We start from the raw sequence: 17821 nt of genomic DNA, 5'->3' as shown, positions 1-17821 counted from the left end.
CTAAGAGAGCTGTGGTGGCAGTGGTTAGAATGCATATTGCAGGCTAACTCTGTTAACTGCCAGCAGTTCAATCCTGACCGGCTCAAGATTGACTCAGCTTCTATCCTTCCAAGGTCAGTAAAATGAGGACCCAGATTGCTGAGGGCAATATGCTGACTTTCTACACCGCTTAGAGAGGGCCACAAAGCACAATGAGGTGGTATATAAGTCTAAGTGCTATTGCTAATCACCCTTCTACTATAAAAACAGATGTTCCACCTCACAAAAACATGTTTTATATCCTTAAAGACAATTTAAGGGTTAACCATAAAAGGAATGATTGTTTTTTCCTTGAAAACGTTTTACTTCTCCAGTTTGTTTTTAAGGGAAAAAACCAAGTCCAGTTGCCTTTTGAAAGGTACCTTTGAGAGAACCATGACCTGGACGACTGAGAATCTATAGAGACTTAGGGAGTACTAAGGTCCTGTCAAAAAGTGACTGAACTGATAGGAAAGGACACCCACAAAGCTACAACAAAAATGATTTTAAAAAAACTTTCTAAAGAAAATGAGATCATTTGTTCAAGAAAAAGGGAAAATCAAGAAGATGAGGGTCTCCAAAATGCCACAATATTACTTTAAAAATGCAATACATATTAGAATGTATATTGTGGATCAAATCTGAGAAAGTGCTATCAAATTTAAGAGGATAAGTTATCAAATAACATCAGAGAGAACATTAAGAGTTAAGAAATTTTCTTCAGTGAATAAGGAAACTTTTGTCCAAATAGAAAACTAGTGCAACTGAGGGGGGGGGGGGGGAAGAATACACCCTTTAACAACACACAAACAAATAAAAGATGAGTGAAAGATATCAATGGGTATATACCAAATTAATAAACCAAATGACATTAAAATTTGTCAAGTGTATGTATATGTGTGTATTCATATTCAAAGCAGGAAACTAGCTACAAACATGGTTTGAGCCTTGGACAAGGGTACTAAATGTGGTCGAAGAAACTGCAGAGAAGTCCAGTTAATTCTCCGCACTGGTCTTTACCAATGAATATACTCAGGCATCAATTTGTTTTCTCAAAGCCAAACAGGGGTAACAAAGGAGAAAATGTTGGTCTGTGGTGACAGAAATATATACACCTCTTGTTCTAGATCAGGGGTGTCAAACTGCTGGCCTGCGGGCCGGTTGCATCATATGGAGGCCACGCCAACCCCAGCTCTGTCAAAGCAAAAAAAAGTTGCGATATGTCATGTCACGTGACGTGGTGAGTTTGACACCTGTGTTCTAGATGGTATCAACTTCAAACACTGTTATCCTGTGTGTGTGTGTGTGTGTGTGTGTGTGTGTGTGTGTGAGAGAGAGAGAGAGAGAGAGAGAGAGAGAGAGAGAGAGAGAGAGAGAGAGAGAGAGAGAGAGAGAGAGAGAGAGAGAGAGATAAAGATAAATTGAGATATTCCCAATCCCTACAGAAATCTTTGGCTCCTTGTTGCTCCTCACCTTCAAGTTAATTTTTTTTAAAAAAACACCTAAGTTTTACCTCAGAGTTAAAAACAAATATAGTTTCATTTCAAATAGTTTAGATTTTGCCTTTAGTTGAAATTTTATATAGGTGTCTTCAGAATCCACATAGGTAAGAACTGAAATGCTGATTGTTAACAACCAAAGATAAATTGTGCAAGTGTACCAAAAATTCAAGCACAAAAGCAACAGGGTTGTATACACGTTGGTGTTTAAAGAGATTAATGACAGATGTTTCCTATACACGACTATCCTGCACAATCAATATTTGTTCTCCATCTCCAGCCAAATATAATAGCAGTCTCAGTCAGAGGAAACAATTATTAATTTTATTTTTTTCATAAGTGAAAGAAGTTCATATAATTCAGTTGCAAAAGTTACAACAGAGCTTTTTGTATCAAGGCTTTAATATCCAATTCAGGAGCAAAAATCAGGCATAATATTGCAAATTGGCTTTTTTCTTGGCCTGCACCTCCAAAATTCCTTCCATGTAATCTTCATGGGTAAGTTCCGTTGCTCCGTGCCGAAGGGCAATCATTCCCTGATCCAAGGAAGGAAAAAGCATTCAGCAAAAGTGCAATATAGTTGACATAAGAAACTATAACTCTTTTATTGTCCAAATTCTCCATAGGTCAGCAGTTAGGGTAAAAATACTGGCCAAACCTACTTACCGCTTCCACACACACAGCCTTGCACTGTGCACCATTGAAGTCATCCGTGCATCGCGCCAGCTCTTCATAATTCACATCAGGACTGCAGAGAACAGAATTTCATTTTTTTTAAAAAAAAATCTCAATGGGAAAGATATGACTTAATGTTGAACATAACCCATACCACTTTGCCCTTACTTTATTCTCATTTTCCTAGAAATAGGGAAGGACAAGAAATAAAGACCTGACCTAATTCTGAAACTAAAATTCATCCTTTGTTGTGACATCTCGTATTTGACTACTGTAATGTTTTAGTACTACCTTCACAGTCACACAGATTAGAAACTTGCTTTTCACAAAATAGCTAAAATTTTGAAAAAGTGTAATAGTTTTTAGTTAATGCCATACTCTGAGGTAACTGATTGTTGCATACACTGAATAAAAATGATTCCATAATTCATAGTTCACCAACGTCATCCAAATTACATTCCCCTTCTATTTAATACCTGACATTCATTTTGCGTGAATGGATCTGCATAATCCTGGCTCTGGCCTCTTCATTGGGCATTGGGAATTCAATCTTGCGGTCTAGCCGTCCTGAGCGTAGCAACGCAGGATCTAGGATATCAACACGATTGGTTGCAGCAATCACCTGGATAAAGGACATCATTTTGTGGTTGGGCAGACACAGATTCTATATACAACCACCATTAAATCATGGTAATGGATGCGAGCAGTCCATAGTTTTCATGTATCCCCCAGATCAACTATGATACGATACTTATTTTCATTTCACATTAAAAATAATGACTTAAAGCTATTAAAAAACTTCAGGTTGGTCACCGATCTGATTTCTAACATTAATAACTGTTTACAAATATTATTTGGTCACAGAACTGCTTCATATATTAACAACGGGCAAATAGTTACCTTGACTTGTGTGTTGGGTTGAAACCCATCAAGCTGATTAAGCAATTCCAACATGGTCCTCTGTACTTCACGATCACCAGCTTTTTCACTGTCAAATCTGGTGGGAAAAACAAACTTTTCTTTTTTATTAGGCATTTTCTGTTTTATTACACATTTTCTGTAGAAATCTTCTTTCTACCTTTTGATATACATGTACAGTTTTAATTAAAACATTGCTTTGAAGTATAATCAACAACAACAAAAAAATCATTCCGTGTTCTCATAGCCCATACACTTAGCATACCATGTTATTATGTAAATATTGTTTCCTTCTATATCAGCAGTAATGAACCAATTGAGGAAAGAGATTTAATCTACTGTATTCTTCTATGCTGAAGCAGCTGAGGTCATAGAGCTTTGTTCTTCGGTTGACAGTTAATTTTACATAAATTGTTGCCAATGTACATTTAGAATCGTAATTGAAAACCATAAGAAAAAAAAATCTCAAATACTGCCTTCTTCTACCTGAAAAGAAATATTACTAGGAGCCATGTATCTGGATTTCAGTGTAGAGCCACAGCTGTAGAACAGTGGGCAAAATGCAGGGACTCTTCATAGTTTCTATCCTTTGCTCTTCCATCCAAGAGCATTACACCACATCAAATTTGAACAGAGCAGCAAAGAGCAACCAATAAAATCAATTTTAAAGAGATACTAGCAGATAAAAGTAGCTTCAAACTTTATTTTGACAAATTAACTTCATCTTTATTATGACAGAAAAAAGCTAAAAGAACTTATCAAGATAAAATTGATTTGACCCTCTCTTATGTAGCCTAATCTAAGCCATTATCAGAATAAAAAGAAAAACATACATTAAGAAGCATGGAGGAAACTAAGCCTTCTGAAATACTTTGGAACCAGATATTAAGAATGTTCAAAAATATCTATCAGCTCTTCAATTTATGCCAAGAAATGGGCTGGAAGACTTTACAGAGCAGCTTCTAGGAATCACATGCTCCCAGGGACAAACAGTTCACCAGACTAACAATTCTGAACAAACCGAAATCTAAAGGCCGCAAAAGTTAACCGGAATAACAAGCAAGTTTGGCCTTGGAGTACAAAATGAAGCAGGGCGCAGGCTGATAGAATTTTGTCAAGAGAATACGATGGTCATAGCAAACACTCTTTTCCAACAACCCAAGAGACGGCTCTACACATGGACATCACCAGAAGGTCAACACAGAAATCAGACTGACTATGTGCTCTGCAGCCAAAGATGGAGAAGCTCTATACAGTCAGTAAAAACAAGACCAGGAGCTGACTGTGGCTCAGATCATGAGCTTCTCGTTGCCAAATTTAGGCTTAAACTGAAGAAAGTAGGGAAAGGCACTAGGCCAGGGGTGTCAAACTCAATTTCATTGAGGGCCGCATCAGCATTGTGGTTGCCCTCAGGGGGCCAGGTGGGTATGGACTGGGTGGGCGTGGCCTACTGGTGGGTGTGGCTAGAGTGCGCATGGCCTACTGGGTGGGCATGGCCAACTCTACATCGTTCATATCAAGGGTGCCTATGGGGGCCTGGGCAGGAGTGGGACAGATCTGAGGGTCTCTGGCAGAAGGAGGGTCTCTGGGCCAGGGCCAAGGCAGTGGGGGCCATTCCCTTACTGTTTCCAGGATGGCTTCGCGGGCCACATGAAAACACTTCGCGGGTCGGATCTGGCCCCCGGGCCTTATGTTTGACATGTCTGCACTAGGCCATTCAGGTATGAACTAAATCATATCCCTGATGAATACACAGTAGAGGTGACAAATAGATTTAAGGAATTAGATCTGATAGACAGAGTGCCTGAAGAACTATGGACGGAGGTTCACAACATTGTACAACAGGTAGCAACCAAAACCATCCCAAAGAAAAAGAAATGCAAGAAAGCAAAATGGCTGTCTGAGGAAGCTTTGCAAATAGCTGAGGAAAGGAGGGAAGCGAAAGGCAAGGGAGAAAAAGAAAGATACGCCCAATTGAATGCAGAATTCCAGAGAATAGCTAGAAGAGATAAGAATGCCTTCTTAAATGAACAGTGCAAAGAAATAGAAGAAAACAATAGAATAGGGAGGACCAGAGATCTTTTCAAGAAAATTGGAGATGAAGGGAACATTTAATGTAAAAATGGGCAAGATAAAGGACCAAAATGGCAGGGACCTAACAGAGGCAGAAGAGATTAAGAAGAGGTGGAAAAATTACACAGAAGAACTATACAAGAACGAGCTTAACGTCCCTGATAACCATGATGAGGTGGTCACTGACCTCAAGCCAGACATCTTAGAATGTGAAGTGAAATGGGCCTTAGGAAATGTGAGCAACAACAAAGCTAGTGGAGGTGACAGTATTCCAGCTAAGCTATTCAAAATCTTAAAAGACAATGCAGTAAAAGTGCTACACTCAATTTGCCAGCAAATTTGGAAAACTCAACAGTGGCCACAGGATTGGAAAAGGTCACTTTACATTCCAATTCCAAAGAAAGGCAGTGCCAAAGAATGTTCAATCGCACCATTGCACTCATTTCACATGCTAGTAAAGTTATGCTTAAAATCCTACAAGCTAGACTCCAGCAGTATGTGGATCAAGAACTTCCAGAAGTACAGGCAGGATTTTGAAGAGGCAGAGGAACTAGACATCAAATTGCCAACATACGCTGGATCATGGAGAAAGTTAGAGTGTTTCAGAAAAACATCTACCTCTGCTTCATTGACTATGCTAAAGCCTTTGATTGGATCACAACAAACTGTGGCAAGTTCTTAAAGAGATGGGAGTACCAAACCATCTTATTTGTCTCTTGAGAAACCTATATGCGGGTCAAGAAGCAACAGTGAGAACTGGACATGGAATCACTGATTGTTTCAAAATTGGGAAAGGAGACCGGCAAGGCTGTATACTGTCGCCCTGCCTATTTAACTTATATGCAGAGCACATCATGAGAAAGGCAGGGCTAGATGAATCAAAAGTTGGAATTAAGATTGCCGGGAGAAATATCAACAACCTAAGATATGCAAATGACACCACTCTAACGGCAGAAAGTGAAGAGGAACTAAAGAGCCTCTTGAGGCGGGGTCTTCAAATTCCTCATGCTGGCTGAGGAATTCTGGGAGTTGAAGTCCACAAGTCATAAAAGGGCCATGTTTGAAGACTCCTGCAGTAAAATGTTTCCTTTTGAAATCAAATCCAAAATATTGCACAGAAAGGGACTGCAGCCAAGAAATTAAAAGAAGCTTGCTCCTGGGGAGGAAAGCTATGGACAGCATACTAAAAAGCAGAGACATCACCCTGCCAACAAAAGTGCGTATAGTCAAGGCTATGGTTTTCCCAGTTGCAATGTATGGTTGTGAAAGCTGGACCATAAGAAAGGCTGAGCGCCAAAGAATTGAGGCCTTTGAACTATGGTGTTGGAGAAGACTCCTGCGAGTCCCTTGGACTGCAAGGCGATCAAACCGGTCAGTCCTAGAGATCAACCCTGACTGCTCTTTAGAAGGCCAGATCCTGAAGTTGAAACTCAAATACTTTGGCCAACTAATGAGAAGGAAGGACTCACTGGAGAAGAGCCTAATACTGGGAAAGATTGAGGGCAACAGAAGAAGGGGACGACAGAGAATGAGGTGGCTGGATGGAGTCACTGAAGCAGTAGGCATGAGCTTAAATGGACTCCAGAAGATGGTAGAGGACAGGAAGGCCTGGAGGAACATTGTCCATGGGGTCACGATGGGTCGGACACGACTTCGCAGCTAACAACAAGGGCCCATGAGGGGGGTGATTACCACTGGAGGTAGCTGATGCGGCAAAACCACATTCCTGTCCCGTCCATCTCTTAATTCTGGTTTTAGTATAGTTTTTGTAAACTTAATCTGTATGGTTTAAATGTTTTAATATTTTAATTATTTTTCAACTTCTTTTATAACTTGTAAGCCACCCAGAGTCACCTTAGAGGAAACACAGGCAGCACAAAAATTTAATAAATAAACAAGAGAATATGCCAGCAGGTGAGTGCAAACCTAAGAATTGCAGGGGCATAATATAAATTGAAGGGGAAGAAGCTAAGCAAGAAAAAAATCTAAAAGCATCTGTCAACATGTTCAAAGCTACAGAACATTGACAGATTAAAAATGAAGTTGGCAGTAACAGAATGAACTGTCTCATAATTGGTCATAAGCGGTTGCTATTCAATAGGTACACTTCACACTGGACTTTACAGCAAACAAAAAACTTCCCAATTATTATCCGGTTTTACTACTATAGTAGCCAGCATATAGCATGTGTAATCTTCTGAACTTTGTTCCCTACCACATGCTAGTTGTAGGTTAGATAAAAAAAATGCATACAATATATATCCTTGAAGAGTTGGGAGTGATACTAATTAAGAACCAATCTCCAAAGGAACACCATTGCCATAGTTGGGATATATGAAGAAAGCCGGCTCTAACTCAAAACTTGTAGATTGAGAATACAGCTCCTACCTCTTTGTGCCAATGGCATCAAGTTCATCGATAAAGATGATAGAAGGTGCTTTCTCCTTGGCCAATGCAAAGGCATCTCGGACCAACTTGGCTCCGTCACCAATGAACATCTGCACCAATTGTGGACCAGCTAATTTCAAGAATGTAGCCTAAAACAAGGCAAGAAATAGGATATATGTTCTCTATGTTCTGCTGTAGTGTAGTACTCCAGTTAACAAAAGAAATGGTATTAAATATCATATTTCTACAATCTATAATGTCAGAGCAATTTAGTTCAGCCCCATATTTACTGTGGAAAACATTAAATCACAGGTAGCCATCCAAGTCCCAAAATGAAAACATATGGCAAGAGGGAGTCTACCATTGTTTTAAACAAATCTTTCCATTGCTCAATAAATCTAACTATACATTCATCTTAATAGATTCAGGTTGGTTCTTGTCTTGTTCTTAATTAAAACAGAAAACAGCTCCATTTTTTTTTGGCCATATGCTTTTTGTGGACTGCTAACACGTTTCCCATTACTCTCCTCTTTTCTGCAAGCAATCATCTGCAGTTCCCTCAACTACTTCTCCTGAAGTTTGGTTTCTAGGCTCCTTACTGTCTTGGTTACCTTTCTTTATAGCCATTTTAAAGTGCTGGAGAACAAAATCCAAGAAAAACTAAACATGCAGAGAATACATTTTCGTAGACCACAACAGAGCTATTAGAAATCTATCAAAGACACAGAATACTAAATTAAAAATTAGGGGAATAGGTCCTTTGTCAGTACAATGTCTTTAGTAATAACCCCCCCCCCGCCCCGCCCCCGAAGCATTACATACATCCTGAGAAGCCATCAGCAAGCACATCAGTTTTACCTTTGTCTGTGCAGCACAAGCTCTGGCCAAAAGAGTCTTTCCTGTTCCTGGAGGTCCATACATGAGCACCCCTTTAGGAGGCTGGATTCCCAGATTTTCAAATTTCTCTTTATGATTCATGGGCAGAACTATCGCTTCTACCAGCTGTAAAAACAAAAAAGTAAATGAAATCATCTTCATAACTGCTGAATTGCCGCTGGCTCAGTAATCTTGATTACGGAACAGGTCAAAATTACAAAAGCATCTAAAATGTTTTCCAAGCTATGCAAATATTAAGCCAAATAAATGGAATTAATAACATCTCCTTACCTCCTGGATTTGTTTATCTAGCCCTCCGATATCACTGTATTGTTCTGTAGGTCTCTCATCCACTTCCATGGCTTTCACCCTTGAATCGTACTCTGTGGGCAAGGTTTCCAAAATCAGGTAGGAGTCTTTATTTACTCCCTGCAAAAAGAAATCCACAAAAAGGCTTTTTTAAAAAAAATTCTACCTCTCCCCCATTTTTCTCACACCTTACTCATGCAGTTATTGAGAGGGTGGAAGAGAGAAATCTACTACTATTATAAACAAAATGGATTCACTCCATAGTAACATGAAAAAGCAGGTGAGGAAAAAAGAGGGCAGAATCCAGTATTTTCAGTAGCTTAAGAAATATTAAATTTGCCCCTAACATTATTATTTCAGAACATTAAATGTGATGAGCACTGTTGTATCAATTTGTTCTATTAAAATGAGAAAGAAGATGTAAGCTTTTTTGTTATTTCATGGCACTAAACAGCTTTGAGATGAGAAAAAAGCAATAGATGGTACAATACAAAATGGTAATTTAAATTACAGCGGAAATTAAATATACCAAGATTTAGACTTAGAGAAAATAAATATTATTAAATATATATTACTAAAACAATATTAGGCCATTTTTCTGTTAAAGAACTATAGGCATTTGCAATCTGAATTCATTATCTGTCATACTTGAAACTGTTGATCAGCATAAAATACTTCCCAACCACATTGCAAGAGACCTACTAATGATTGAATAAAGACTGCATAGTCATAAGGATTAACTGGAATAAGCAAGCTTACAAATAATGTGAAAGTGATAGAAACATTGGGTTATCAGTGAAGTTGCTTTGTTTTTAAAAACAAAGTATGTTTGGTTATTCATTCTTACGCAGCATAGTAACTACTCACCACTAGATCGCCAGGCTTTAACTTTTCAGCATCAACTAAGCCAATCACAGGCAGAAAGTAAGTCTGTTGAAGAAAAGGCAACAAAAATATTCTCAGCTTGACCTAAATCTTATCAGAATTGTTCACATACCTTATTTTGTGAACTAGCAGCAATTTTCACTTTAGATGTAGGATCTCCTGGATTAAAACTGCAGATGCTTGTTAAGAACAAAATAGTTTATCTTAATTACAGTATTTATTTCAACTTCGCCTTTTTATGTAAAGAGGAACAAAGCAGTTAAAATATATTCTGCATCTAACATATAATCTTAAAATGACAGAAATCAAAGGAGAAGAACATTTCAATTTAAAACTTTAACCTCAAAAATGTCTGAACTCAATACATTTTAAACACATCCTTGAGTGGGAACATGAAAAGGGGAGGCTCTTAACAGATCACACTATGAGCTAGACTAACCTTCTCCAAACTGGACTTCTTCTAGATATATGAGCAACTTTAGAATTCCTAAGCATGGCCATTACTGAGAAATCTGGAAGCTGAAAGATGCATATCTGGAGGACATCCATTTGGAGATGATTAATTTTGATTATCATGAGATTTACCAAATCAGACCATATAGGAGTATAACTCAACTGTTTTTTTCCATGTTCAAGAAATTATATTCAATTCTAGGTCTCATTAGTGAGAAGAATGTCAAGCATCACACATCGCTGAGAGCCCCTGCCAGTGGAATGGTCAATACTGAGCTGAATTTTATTAATATAAGGCAACACCATAAATTTATATAATTAAAAGCACTTTATTATGTTGTTTTCACCTGTCGAGTAGAGGTTTTGATGACAGCACACTTGCCCTTCCTTTGTGAATCAAGGTCAATATTTGCTCCATCTTCTTCCTGGTCATTGGGATCAACATCCAGCAGCTAAACATGCAAACAGATCAGATGTAAACATAGTTACATTGGTCAAGCATACAATGCTATCACAATATGTATTCCTATCATTCCCAGCAGTGGATAAAGGCATTAGATATTTAGTCAGAACTAGTGCAGAGGTTCTTCTATACAAGGTCTACAAAATGTTATAGACCCACCTCTCAAAAAGTAAGTTTTCTTTTATTGAGGAAAGCAGGGTCCTCACAGAAATAAGTAAAATAAAATATAAAGTAATAAAATCATCTATTTATTGTTATAAATCCTAGTTGGTGCAATCAGGCAGATCATTTATTTTAGCCTAACAAGCAAATTATGGCAGTGATCCTGTTTCTTCCTGAAAGGCAAATGTTTATGGAATCAACTTCACCTATAACAACCTAACTGTACTAAAAATATGCACCTTTCTCAGAAAATAGCTAGGTTAGCAAAATAGAAATTAATTTGACTCTTGTATCTGTAACCTGTCATCCCATAAAACATTTCAAAAATCATTTCTTCCAAAATTTTCCTGAGTTCTTTTTTGAAAAACAGGATTCCTGATTTGATTGTAATCATTGATGTATACATGCTTACTCTGAAATAAGACTCATTATTCTCTTTTACAAATGTTTTGGATTGCAGCTGAGAAATTATACAAAGAAAGAATATCAAGTCAGATTATTAAAAAGTGACTTCTTTTTAAGCAGGACCAAGTTATAATAATCTCATTTTTGCCTAACCCATTTCCAATTCTTTTCTTCAAGGAATTCACTCACAACAAAATTACAATATTTATAGATGCTATAGGCTATATATTTTACAATAAGAAACATACCTCTATGACATTGGATACAAGGTATGGCAGAGTTTTATTCACTTTGATCTTTTCACTGTTTTCTTTAATCTTGTCTTTCATTGCCTGTAGCTCATGAGTTACTCTTAGAACTTCACTCTTCATGATCTGAAAATTCAGAACAATTATTTTTTAAAAAAATATTAATTCCCTGCAAATCTGGAAAGAGATAATGAAAATGGGGGAAAGACTAGGAACTGAATGAAAACATGAAATAGCAAAATTACTTGGCTTTAATAGAGGTAAATGGTTTTGTAGAATTTATTTTCTTGAAAAAAACACCAAATCAACAATTATTTTAAAAATGTGGTGTAGCAAGCCCCTGTGAAAACTGAACAAGGAGCAGTATCTGGCTATCACGCATTCATGTGATAATAAGGGAAATAAAGGCCACTTTATTTCATACCACAACACAGGTGTAATGTTGTATAAAGATAGGAGACACAGCTTGTGGGAATATACCAGAACGGGCAACTTTCCATGAGCCAAGTTAAGCTCTGTATCTGTTATCTCAGTGAACAAATTTAGAAAGGTTGACTTTTAAATGGTAGAAACAGATTACATCAGAGATATGCAACCCATAATCCTGGCCTGCACAAATGCAGCCCACCAACATTTTTTTAAAAAAAGTAATAAATATGCCCCAAGAAAATCTTGGCAGTAATAAATCTGCCAAGCGCATTCAAGCCACACTGCCACCACCAGTTCCAGCACTGCTGCCACCCCACTAGTCATCTAACAGCTGATTGGCACACCAGGTATTTCTTTGCAGAGCTGGTTAATTATCTGTTATCAATGTGGTACTTTCTCCTCTGTGAGTTCTGCAGGCCCGCCATAATCCTAACAATGATTTCTAGAGAACATGGTGTGGCCTCACAAAGAGCTCTGGTAGTACTGACTTGTCAAAATTGTAACAGGGGCCACACCAAAGGTAAGCTAGAGAGAGAAGTCTTCAAACTGCCTCCATGTCACTTGGCTACCTCCAGAAGGGTCGGGCATCTCCTAGTTGCAGTTTCTAACATTTACAAGACTGAATCTTTTGCTGTCTCACCAGGACTGCACGCTATTGCTTACCTCTCTGCAACCTTGTTGTTTAAAAGCCCAAATCTGCCCTTGATCAAGCTATAATCAAGGCATTCTTTCTCTCCAATAAGTCTGCTTAAGAATCAGCACCAAGGTTACAGAACAGCCTTCTCACAGGTGGTTTTGCCCTGGAGCAGAGTTTCTCAACCTTAGCAACTTGGATGGACTTCAACTCCCAGAATTCCTCAGAAAGCATTGATTCCCAGACAGCGCTGCTGGAGTCAAAGGAGCCTCAGCTAGTTGCTTTTAAAAAGGTGTTGGGAGCAATTTGGTGTCAGCCCGTTTTTAAAAACATTTGCTTTTCACTGTCTACAAAAGCAGATCAAAAGAAAGGCCTGCTAAGTGTAGCTTTTGGTGCTGGAGGAAAAAAAACATGAAATACTCAAGACGCCCCGAATCGCAAAGATAACCTTTATTGTCATTTTTTACTATGAGCACACTGGCCAACATTAAAAAATGAAATTCTGTTGCCTGCTCTCAAAAAGTATATATCTACCCATACACAACACACATATACACCTGCTGTACACACACATATACACCTACGTACCCCATACACATAAGTACATACATATAAATGCTAATCACTGTCCATTTTGAATACATAGCGGAAAGAGTAAACAAGGTTGAGGCTATATAGAACAAAAAAGCACCCATACCATTTGTAGGCATTCTAGAACAGGGGTCTTCAAACTTGGCCCTTTTATGACTTGTGGACTTCAACTCCCAGAATTCCTCAGCCAGACAAGCTGGCTGAGGAATTCTGGGAATTGAAGTCCACAAGTCATAAAAGGGCCAAGTTTGAAGACCCCTGTTCTAGAAAGAAGAGAAACTTTTTAAGTCCAGCCCCCCCACAAGGCGGGAACCCCCGGCTAAACCTACCTTGATCTCGCTATCCAGCAGGCGGGTACGCTGGACGATCTCTTCCGTGGACATCTTCAACACCTCTTCCCCGATGCCATCCTAGAAAGAAACAGCCAGTCATGGCAAAAGGCAACATGCAGCCTCTGCCCACCACGGACCTTCCCAGCCACGCCGGTTCCTGAGGGAATTTCTGCAAGCCCCGACTACAAGGCAACTGCTCTCACGACTATTGCCCACCGGCCTCTCCCTCTCGGCCACAATCCCGTCCCCGGCTTTACTTACCTCCGCCTCGTCCCACACCGACGCCATTTTTTTTCCTCCTCAGGAGAAGGCCTGACGTTTGAATTCCGGGTAGCAGATACCACACGGTGGAACAAAAAGAGCGCCCAGGGTCCTGTTCTCTTGCCGTGAAAACTAAAACTTTTCGGATAGTGCCGCCACCACGTTGGTCTCCGGCGCCCTTTCAATTGATTAGTTAGCTTGAGCGACTTGTCGAATCTACCAAGTTTGCGGTTCCCTGATCACGTGGTCGCGTCCAAATTTGCTGAGTGATGGCATCTTCTCAGTTCCGCGGTGGTGATCTCGCCGCCATCTTAGTCAGGGGCAAGAGCGGAAGCCCGCCTTGAGTCAGTAGAGATAAAAAAAAATAGACAAGAGTCGCACGTGGTTTCACGTAGGCCGATTTTCTCGGGTTTCTGGAAGAAAACATTACCTGTGTGAGCGGACCTCGGACGCGTTCAGTGTTGTTCTGAAATTTCACCCATGGTTTTCAAGTTTTCAAACCCTTTTTATTTCACAAACAATTCTCGCATGCTGACTGGGGAATTCTGGGAGTTGAAGTTCCCGCATCTTAAAAGTTACCAAGTTGGAAAAAGCACTGATTTAGACTAAGAATACCCTCAATTTAATTTGGCGTTCTTACAGGTGCTTGTATCTTAGGCCTGGATAGCTGTTTGAGTATGTGTTCAAAGGCAAGAAATGTTTTGTAAAAATCAACTTTTCCTCCTTGCGATAGTGCCTTGGTTTCTTTTACCACCATTTATCTCCAGGCAGCGTCTCGTCCCTTAATTCCAGAAAGTGTGTGGGAGGTGGCGGGTGGGGAGAGAAGGCTGATAACCTGCAATGCTTTACTGCCAATGTAAAGGTAAAAATAAAATCACCCATCTAATGGAATCGCTTGGTCTTATAGTGTGAAGGCTGTAAAAAGGCCATTCTCCCCTTCTATGAGCTAGCTCAGGGGTAGGCAACCTCGGCTCTTTTATGACTCATGGACTTCAACTCCCAGAATTCCTGAGTCAGCTCAGGAATTCTGGGAGTTGAAGTCCATGAGTCATAAAAGAGCCGAGGTTGCCTACCCCTGAGCTAGATCAATCTTACTACAGAAAAAATAAAAATCAAACTATAACATTTTTAATTTTAAAATGCAAAGGCATTTTGATGCTGCAGAAGTTAGATACAATAGTTTTTTTAAAAAAATCATTAAAAATCTAATGCTCCCAGTAGACCAGAAGATGGTGCTATGGTAAGTAGAATTTCTCCATCCTAATTATGGTTATTATAAGACAGTGATGGCGAACCTATGGCACAGGTGCCAGAGGCGGCACTCAGAGCCCTCTGGGCACCTGCGCCATGCCCCGGAGGTGGCAACTGTCCCTCTTCAACCAGCCGCCTAATTCACCGAGGTCCCACGTGCTGAATGCATCCCGGCACGGCTGGTTTCCCCCCCCCATCCCGTCCCTCCTGGCCTCGCATGCTCTCCTTTTCCCAAGCAAGACCCACTGCATCACCTCCTCAACTGTTGGCCGACCATCCACCTTGGAGGCGGCTTCTTTGAACTGCTGGCGACGGGCTGTGGAGCCCCAGAGTGCACTTGTCGAGGGGCCAGCAGGCTGTGGCTACTGACGGACACCGTTGGCCCCCATGCGTTCACTGGCTTCTGTGTGCGGGGGCTGATGGTGTCAGGCAGCAGCTGCCCCAGCCCTTGCTTTGCCCCATGGCAATGGCACCCCCACCCTGCCTCGCCTCACCCCACAGGATAGTCTCCTGCCTACTGCCCCACCTGCCAGAGACCTCCTGGAGCTCCCCCAACCCTGCCCACCCCCCACAGGTGTCGCTCCCCACGAGCAACATTGAGGTGACCACACCCACCTTGGCCACACTCACCCATCTTCCATGACCACCACAGCCACAGCCACCCAGTGGGCCACACCCACCTGGCACCCAGCAATAAATAAGTGGGTTTTGGGTTGCAGTTTGGGCACTCGGTCTCTAAAAAGGTTCACCACCACTGTTATAAGATGTTAAAGAAGAGAATACAAGGACATGCCTAATATACAATTCCGGACTGTTACAAAATGCACTTGTATAAGGATAGAACAAATATTAGATATAACAAAAGAAGTAGAACAGTTTCTGTAGGGTAATTCCAGCTGCTTATCAGAACTTTCGAAGAGAATATTTGTAGTTTCTTTCCAGCTGAGACACAACAGCATACTCTGTTTTCTCAGGGCTTTGCCTTCAGTTTTAAAATAACAAACCACTTTATCTACAAAAAAGAGGGGTAGAGGATCTCTTGAATTAAATCTCATGCTTGAGAGGTATATATACAGATTCAGGTGCTATTTGGCATTTAGAAGTACTGAGAGGCTACAGTCTTTCAAATGCAGACAGGTTCCAGGTATTCCTAGCATAGGCATTGCAAGTCCTGCTTAGCTTTTCAACCATTGTAGATGGATCATGGCATACTCTTATGGTTCCCACACTTATCTGCATCATAGGACTCATAACTCTGAGTTCTACTGTATAGAGAGGTTTATACTAATTCCTTCCCCAGCAACAGTTCATCACTATGATCTGTATCATGAATTTGCTTAAAATCACTGTCTCCTCCACTGACTTTTTCTTTGAGCAATGTCATACATGCTAATATTTTTCTATGATTCAGTATTCGAGTAATGGTAAAATTAAGCTTGCATAAGAGAGATTACCAATTACAAGAAGAATCTGGTTGCAGTTACTCCAGCTAAAGATGGTGCAACTAAATACTGAATGTAAAGAGATGATTATTCTGTTACATGGACATTTCACACAATTCATGACCTTATGGAATATATGAAACAAGCACCAAATTTTGTTTACTCACATCCCCCTTTTATATTGGTAGGAACAAGATTGCTGATAGTATTTAGTAGCAAAGACATGCAAAAATCTGGAAAATCCAGATAAGAGAGGTAAATATGTTTCCATAGAATTTTATCAAGAAAGCTTTTATTTTTAGTAGTCTTGGAGGTTGTAGTCCTAATAAACCTGGAGAACACTAGATTGGTATCTATGTTTTTATAAAGTATTTTTCAGTTGTTTAAAAGAAACTGATCACAAATGCTACGGCTTACAGGATTGGAGACAGTTTATGTAAAAAAAAGTATGTTTATTAAGTACTTAACGCAAAATGGTATTGGGGACTATGTTTCCATTTTCCATTAACAAATTAATAGCTAATACCCATCACTTGCTTTTCTACTGCATTACATCAGTAAAAAGATGGTCAGGTCAAATGAACAAAATGGCTGCGTACTGGTGGAATTAGAAAAGATACTGGAATGTTTGTGCAAGTTACTAGGCTCTCTTTATCATGATGGGGAGCATTACTAAGATTGTTATAGTTCAGGTTTGGTACAAATTTAGGCAAAACAAAGACAGTGGTTCACTAGAGAGGAGGCAAAGCTTTTTATAAAGATGGCTGATTTCTGTTCTTCCCCTTTCCCAATAATGAGAATTGTGTATTGTTAGACATCAAAGAATCAGAAGAGTGAGTATATCTGTTAGAGCAGTTTAGTGTTGAGTAAACGTGGTACTGATATGTTCACAGATGTTCATCCACAACTCAGTTATAGAAGGGCTGGATTTCCAACAAATTGACGAGTACCTGTCAAATAAACTTTGAACTTTTGCTATACCTTTTCAGCTACACTTTAATCATTACTCCATCGCTCATTCCATAGCTTTTATTTTATTGTCTTTCATACATTTGTTCTTTATACTATATAATTTTGTATTTTTATTTCTATATTTTGTTTCTCTGCTACCTTATTTCTAGTTTAATATCCCTGCAGTGATACCATATCTTAATTTATGAGACTACCAGTTTACTTTTACCTAGTTTGATTCAAGCTAATCTATGGTTTATTAACTCTTTCATTCTCTTAATTTTATCTCTTCTAAAACTGTATTTTTTTACTTTTCTATCTCCTATTTATATCCACGACCCTTGTATCCCAGTTGCTTCAATTCACTTCTACTTTTATTCCATACTTCTCATTTCCTTTATATTGGCATTCTACCTCCTTCCTTCTCTTGAGTCCCTACTGATCTCTCTCTCCCACTCCTTCCTCCAACATCCAGCCTCTTGAATTCTGCCTCCAACATATAATTCTCTAAACTATTCTGGCTCCTTAGTATATTGTAGTGCCCTGGGCATACAAGCA

The 17821-nt window shown here is 39.5% G+C and overlaps 1 protein-coding gene across 1 annotated transcript; it reads right to left on the bottom strand.

Annotated features, from left to right (window-relative positions):
- Positions 1 to 1826: 1826 nt before the first annotated feature.
- Positions 1827 to 13894, bottom strand: PSMC3 (proteasome 26S subunit, ATPase 3). Its single transcript, XM_081325550.1, has 12 exons — positions 13620 to 13894; positions 13356 to 13436; positions 11373 to 11498; positions 10442 to 10546; positions 9624 to 9686; positions 8739 to 8876; positions 8430 to 8573; positions 7572 to 7720; positions 3093 to 3189; positions 2669 to 2814; positions 2184 to 2265; positions 1827 to 2053 (listed from the first exon to the last, which is right to left on the bottom strand). The coding sequence occupies exons 1-12, from the start codon at positions 13644 to 13646 to the stop codon at positions 1943 to 1945; spliced, it is 1269 nt and encodes a 422-aa protein (XP_081181676.1). The 5' UTR covers positions 13647 to 13894; the 3' UTR covers positions 1827 to 1942.
- Between the last annotated feature and the right edge of the window lie 3927 nt (positions 13895 to 17821).

The sequence above is a fragment of the Vipera berus genome, assembly GCF_964194415.1.
Source record: "Vipera berus genome assembly, chromosome: 1".
Classification (NCBI taxonomy): domain Eukaryota; kingdom Metazoa; phylum Chordata; class Lepidosauria; order Squamata; family Viperidae; genus Vipera; species Vipera berus.
This window is presented reverse-complemented; position numbering and strand designations above follow the sequence as displayed.